The 7,037-nt window shown below is 52.7% G+C and overlaps 1 protein-coding gene across 1 annotated transcript in view; it reads left to right on the forward strand.

Moving 5' to 3' along the window:
• The window catches only part of ric3b (RIC3 acetylcholine receptor chaperone b), a 14,717-nt gene extending 10,110 nt beyond the window's left edge, over positions 1-4,607 (forward strand). The window contains exon 6 of the mRNA XM_079809238.1: positions 4,211-4,607. Coding sequence (XP_079665364.1) covers positions 4,211-4,362 — 152 coding nt within the window. The 3' untranslated portion in view covers positions 4,363-4,607. The remainder of the gene's footprint in view (positions 1-4,210) is intronic.
• The last annotated feature ends 2,430 nt before the right edge of the window (positions 4,608-7,037 follow it).

Below are 7,037 nucleotides of genomic sequence, written 5' to 3' on the forward strand. Positions count from 1 at the left end.
AGGGACAGCACAGTCACAGTCAGGGGGGCAGTGCAGTCACAGTCAGGGGCAGCACAGTCACAGTCAGGGCGGCAGCACAGTCACAGTCAGGGGCAGCACAGTCAGGGGGCAGCACAGTCACAGTCAGGGTGGCAGCACAGTCACAGTCAGGGTGGCAGCACAGTCACAGTCAGGGTGGCAGCACAGTCACAATCAGGGGCAGCAGAGTCACAGTCACAGTCAGGGGGCAGCACAGTCACAGTCAGGGGGCAGCACAGTCACAGTCAGGGGGGCAGCACAGTCACAGTCAGGGGGCAGCACAGTCACAGTCAGGGGGGCAGCACAGTCACAGTCAGGGGCAGCACGGTCACAGTCAGAGGGGCAGTGCAGTCACAGTCAGGGGCAGCACAGTCAGGGGGCAGCACAGTCACAGTCAGGGGCAGCACAGTCACAGTCAGAGGCAGCACAGTCACAGTCAGGGGCAGCACAGTCACAGTCAGGGGGGCAGCACAGTCACAGTCAGGGGCAGCACAGTCACAGTCAGGGGGGCAGCACAGTCACAGTCAGAGGGGCAGCACAGTCACAGTCAGAGGCAGCACAGTCACAGTCAGGGGCAGCACAGTCACAGTCAGGGGCAGCACAGTCACAGTCAGGGGCAGCACAGTCACAGTCAGGGGCAGCAGCACAGTCAGGGGCAGCACAGTCAGGGGGCAGCACAGTCACAGTCAGAGGGGCAGTGCAGTCACAGTCAGGGGCAGCACAGTCAGGGGGCAGCACAGTCACAGTCAGGGGCAGCACAGTCACAGTCAGGGGGCAGCGCAGTCACAGTCAGGGGCAGCGCAGTCACAGTCAGGGGCAGCGCAGTCACAGTCAGGGGGGCAGCACAGTCACTTTCAGGGGCAGCACAGTCAGGGGCAGCACAGTCACAGTCAGGGGGGCAGCACAGTCACTTTCAGGGGCAGCATAGTCAGGGGCAGCACAGTCACAGTCAGGGGCAGCACAGTCAGAGGGGCAGTGCAGTCACAGTCAGGGGCAGCACAGTCAGGGGGCAGCACAGTCACAGTCAGAGGCAGCACAGTCACAGTCAGGGGGCAGCACAGTCACAGTCAGGGGGGCAGCGCAGTCACAGTCAGGGGGCAGCACAGTCACAGTCAGGGGGCAGCACAGTCACAGTCAGGGGGCAGCACAGTCACAGTCAGGGGCAGCAGCACAGTCAGGGGCAGCACAGTCAGGGGGCAGCACAGTCACAGTCAGGGGCAGCACAGTCACAGTCAGGGGCAGCACAGTCACAGTCAGGGGCAGCACAGTCACAGTCAGGGGGGTAGCACAGTCACAGTCAGGGGCAGCACAGTCACAGTCAGGGGGCAGCACAGTCACAGTCAGGGGCAGCACAGTCACAGTCAGGGGCAGCACAGTCACAGTCAGGGGCAGCACAGTCACAGTCAGGGGGGCAGCGCAGTCACAGTCAGGGGGGCAGCACAGTCACAGTCAGAGGCAGCACAGTCACAGTCAGGGGCAGCACAGTCAGGGGCAGCACAGTCACAGTCAGGGGCAGCACAGTCACAGTCAGGGGGGCAGCACAGTCACAGTCAGGGGGGCAGCACAGTCACAGTCAGAGGGGCAGTGCAGTCACAGTCAGGGGCAGCACAGTCAGGGGGCAGCACAGTCACAGTCAGGGGCAGCACAGTCACAGTCAGAGGCAGCACAGTCACAGTCAGAGGGGCAGCACAGTCACAGTCAGGGGCAGCACAGTCACAGTCAGGGGGGCAGCACAGTCACAGTCAGAGCGGCAGCACAGTCACAGTCAGGGGCAGCAGCACAGTCAGGGGCAGCAGCACAGTCAGGGGGCAGCACAGTCACAGTCAGGGGCAGCACAGTCACAGTCAGGGGCAGCACAGTCACAGTCAGGGGCAGCACAGTCACAGTCAGGGGCAGCACAGTCACAGTCAGGGGCAGCACAGTCACAGTCAGGGGGGTAGCACAGTCACAGTCAGGGGCAGCACAGTCACAGTCAGGGGGGCAGCACAGTCACAGTCAGGGGCAGCACAGTCACAGTCAGGGGCAGCACAGTCACAGTCAGGGGCAGCACAGTCACAGTCAGGGGGGCAGCGCAGTCACAGTCAGGGGGGCAGCACAGTCACAGTCAGAGGCAGCACAGTCACAGTCAGGGGCAGCACAGTCAGGGGCAGCACAGTCACAGTCAGGGGCAGCACAGTCACAGTCAGGGGCAGCACAGTCACAGTCAGGGGGGCAGCACAGTCACAGTCAGAGGGGCAGTGCAGTCACAGTCAGGGGCAGCACAGTCAGGGGGCAGCACAGTCACAGTCAGGGGCAGCACAGTCACAGTCAGAGGCAGCACAGTCACAGTCAGGGGCAGCACAGTCACAGTCAGAGGCAGCAGTCACAGTCAGAGGGGCAGCACAGTCACAGTCAGGGGGGCAGCACAGTCACAGTCAGAGGGGCAGTGCAGTCACAGTCAGGGGCAGCACAGTCAGGGGGCAGCACAGTCACAGTCAGGGGCAGCACAGTCAGAGGCAGCAGTCACAGTCAGAGGGGCAGCACAGTCACAGTCAGGGGCAGCACAGTCACAGTCAGGGGGGCAGCACAGTCACAGTCAGAGCGGCAGCACAGTCACAGTCAGGGGCAGCAGCACAGTCAGGGGCAGCACAGTCAGGGGGCAGCACAGTCACAGTCAGGGGCAGCACAGTCACAGTCAGGGGCAGCACAGTCACAGTCAGGGGCAGCACAGTCACAGTCAGGGGCAGCACAGTCACAGTCAGGGGGGTAGCACAGTCACAGTCAGGGGCAGCACAGTCACAGTCAGGGGGGCAGCACAGTCACAGTCAGGGCAGCACAGTCACAGTCAGGGGCAGCACAGTCACAGTCAGGGGGGCAGCGCAGTCACAGTCAGGGGGGCAGCGCAGTCACAGTCAGGGGGGCAGCACAGTCACAGTCAGGGGCAGCACAGTCACAGTCACAGTCAGGGGCAGCACAGTCACAGTCAGGGGCAGCACAGTCACAGTCAGGGGGGCAGCACAGTCACAGTCAGAGGGGCAGTGCAGTCACAGTCAGGGGCAGCACAGTCAGGGGGCAGCACAGTCACAGTCAGGGGCAGCACAGTCACAGTCAGGGGGCAGCGCAGTCACAGTCAGAGGGGCAGTGCAGTCACAGTCAGAGGGGCAGCACAGTCACAGTCAGGGGGCAGCACAGTCACAGTCAGGGGCAGCGCAGTCACAGTCAGAGGGGCAGCGCAGTCACAGTCAGAGGGGCAGCACAGTCACAGTCAGGGGGCAGCACAGTCACAGTCAGGGGCAGCGCAGTCACAGTCAGGGGCAGCGCAGTCACAGTCAGGGGGGCAGCACAGTCAGGGGCAGCACAGTCAGAGGGGCAGCACAGTCACAGTCAGGGGCAGCACAGTCAGAGGGGCAGCACAGTCACAGTCAGGGGCAGCACAGTCACAGTCAGAGGCAGCACAGTCACAGTCAGGGGGCAGCACAGTCACAGTCAGGGGCAGCACAGTCACAGTCAGGGGTAGCACAGTCACAGTCAGGGGCAGCACAGTCACAGTCAGGGGCTGCACAGTCACAGTCAGGGCGGTAAGAAAAAAATATTTTTCCGCCCATTTAATTATTTGGACAGTCGTTTGAATTATTGCACTTCCATCATTGTTATCATTCCATTAGTTATTCTAAGTCTAAATGAACTTTCATTTTCATTCCGTTCTCTTTTCATGTACATCCAAAAATATAATCATAACGAGAAAAAAAAAAGTTTAAAAAAATCTGTACATGAATACTAAAGATGACTACTTTTACTGTTGTTGATGGCTAATGGTTTTAAAGCCTGAAGCACTTCTGAGCTCATGCATGTGTGTGCGAGAAAGTGGAGAAGAATTTTTGCGTCTCACCTGTGATGTTATGAGAAAGTTGTCTGGACGAAGGCTACATTGAGCATATGTGAATCCATTTTTTTGGAAATGTAATGTTACATTTGTTCCCGATGTTCGACAGTTCTGACATTGTTGATCCTTCTTGCAGTCGTAATGCAATGGACTGTGGCCTACACTAAACCTTTAAATAAAGAGTTATTGAGCTGCTTACACTGTCATATAATCAACAAAATCTCCAGTCTCACCTCATCTCAAAGATCGTCTATAGTGTGTGTGTGTGTGTGTGTGTGTGTGTGTGTGTGTGTGTGTGTGTGTGTGTGTGTGTGTGTGTTCTCCTGACAGATGTGCCTGATGACAGTTTCTGCTGCGCTCATTCCCCTGAGACGAGAGACACACACTCACTGGACCCCCTCAGCCAATCACAGGCAGAGACAGGAAGTGACATCACAGCTGACCCAGAGCGCAGCGGCGTGAGACGGAGGAACCAGCAGTGAAGAGGACCGCTCTCACACACACACACACACACACTCATCCTGCATGTTTATGAGAGTAATGATGATGTACACTTACACACACACTCATGACGTGAAGAGACGCCCATCATCCGATCTGAAGACCTCAGGAGACTCTCTTCATCACCTGATGCTGTTATTATTCATATTCTCACACTGGCATGAGTGCATGAACACCTGTGTGTGTCATTACTGCTGTGATGATGTCAATAAAACACACACACCAGACGTCTGTGTCCCTGCTTCATCATCTTCATCATCAGTGGAGGAACACTTCACAATAGAATAACGGGGCGGGGCCTGGTTCAGCAAGTCATGTGTGTGTCTGGTGGTTAGGGTAAGGGGCGGGACATTTCCTGAACACCAATCACAACACACCGTTCCAGCCGACCAATCGGAGCACAGTGTGCTTTCAGAAGGCGGGGCTTCATAGAGACAGGAAGTAAACAGAGTTACTGTCAGAATGGGAAAGAAAGGTGCAAGAGAACAATCTGCTCAGTTACTGGGATTTTCACACACAACCTTGAGGCGGATGGGCTACAACAGCAGAAGACCCCACCGGGTACCACTCATCTCCACTACAAATAGGAAAAAGAGGCGACAATTTGCACCAGCTCACCAAAATTGGACAGTTGAAGACTGGAAAAATGTTGCCTGGTCTGATGAGTCTGGATTTCTGTTGAGACATTCAGATGGTAGAGTCAGAATTTGGTGTAAACAGAATGAGAACATGGATCCATCATGCCTTGTTACCACTGTGCAGGCTGGTGGTGGTGGTGTAATGGTGTGGGGGATGTTTTCTTGGCACACTTTAGGCCCCTTAGTGCCAATTGGGCATGGTTTAAATGCCACAGCCTACCTGAGCATTGTTTCTGCCCATGTCCATCCCTTTATGAGCACCATGTCCCCATCCTCTGATGGCTACTTCCAGCAGGATAATGCTCCGTCACAAAGCTCCAATCATTTCAAACTGGTTTCTTGAACATGACAATGAGTTCACTGGACTAAAATGGCCGCCACAGTCTCCAGATCTCAACCCAATAGAGCATCTTTGGGATGTGGTGGAACGGGAGCTTCGTGCCCTGGATGTGCATCCCACAAATCTCCATCAACTGCAGATGCTCTCCTACCAATATGGCCAACATTTCTAAAGAATGCTTTCAGCAGCTTGTTGAGTCAATGCCATGTAGAATTAAGGCAGTTCTGAAGGAGAAGGGGGTCAAACACAGTATTAGTGTGTGTTCCTAATAATCCTTTAGGTGAGGGTATGAGGAAATAATCAACATCTAATCAAGCCCCTCACACTGGGCTGACCATGAGACCTGCTGACCAGAGCAGCTTCACCTTCTGATGCAGTGGGCGAGTGTGAGTGTGTGTGTGTGTGTGTGAGTGTGTGTGTGAGTGTGTGAGGATCAGATGACCCGCTGTAACACACTCTGATGACCCGCTTATTTCTCGACTCTCTTGGAAGAAAATAAACACAACCCAAGGTATTTATTCCATACAGTGGCTAAATTAACCAAAAATAAAGCCTCAACTTCTGATGATTGTAAACAGCACAGCAGTAATGACTTTATGAACTTCTTCACATGTAAGATTGATAAAATTAGGAAGAAAATTATAACCATGCAGCGTCTACTACAGTATCACATCAGAGCATTGTAGTGTCACTGAGGAAAAATTACACTCATTCACTGCTATAGGAGAAGACACACACACACACACACACACACTCATTCACTGCTATAGGAGAACACACATACACACACACACTCATTCACTGCTATAGGAGAAGAAGAATTGGCTAAACTCGTTAAATCATCAAAATCAACAACATGTATGCTCGACCCTATACCGAATAGGCTATTAAAAGAGATGCTACCAGAGGTCATAGATCCTCTTCTTAATATCATTAATTCATCTTTGTCATTAGGATATGTACCGGAAACTTTAAAGTTGGCTATTTTTAAACCACTTATAAAAAAAACGCAACTTGATCCTCAGAATTAGTCAATTATAGACCAATCTCAAATCTACCCTTTCTGTCAAAAATACTAGAAAAGGCAGTGTCTTCACAATTATGTTCCTTTTTAGAAAGAAATGGTATCTGTGAGGATTTCCAGTCAGGATTTAGACCGTATCATAGCACTGAGACTGCTCTCATCAGAGTTACAAATGATTTAATCTTATCATCCGATCGTGGCTGTATCTCTCTATTAGTGTTACTCGATCTTAGAGCTGCATTTGATACTATCGACCACAAAATTCTTTTGAATAGACTCGAGAATTATGTAGGTATTAGTGGAATTGCTTTATCATGGTTTAAATCATACCTATGTGACCGTTATCAGTTTGTAGTAGTAAATGAAGATATGTCACACCGATCGCAAGTTCAGTATGGAGTACCGCCTCTTAACACATTATACTCCATCACGTCTACTGCGCTCTCTAAACTCTGGCCAGTTGATAATACAGAGAATATCCAAATCACCTGCAGGCGGTCGTTCGTTTTTTCTATTTAGCACCTAAACTCTGGAAAAGTCTTCCTAACATTGTTCGGGAAGCAGACACACTCTGTCAGTTTAAATCTAGACTAAAAACACATCTCTTTACTGTGGCATACACATAAAACACTTTTTCAATGAAATGATTGTTAG

The sequence above is a fragment of the Gobio gobio genome, assembly GCF_949357685.1.
Source record: "Gobio gobio genome assembly, chromosome: 25".
In the NCBI taxonomy this organism is placed as follows: domain Eukaryota; kingdom Metazoa; phylum Chordata; class Actinopteri; order Cypriniformes; family Gobionidae; genus Gobio; species Gobio gobio.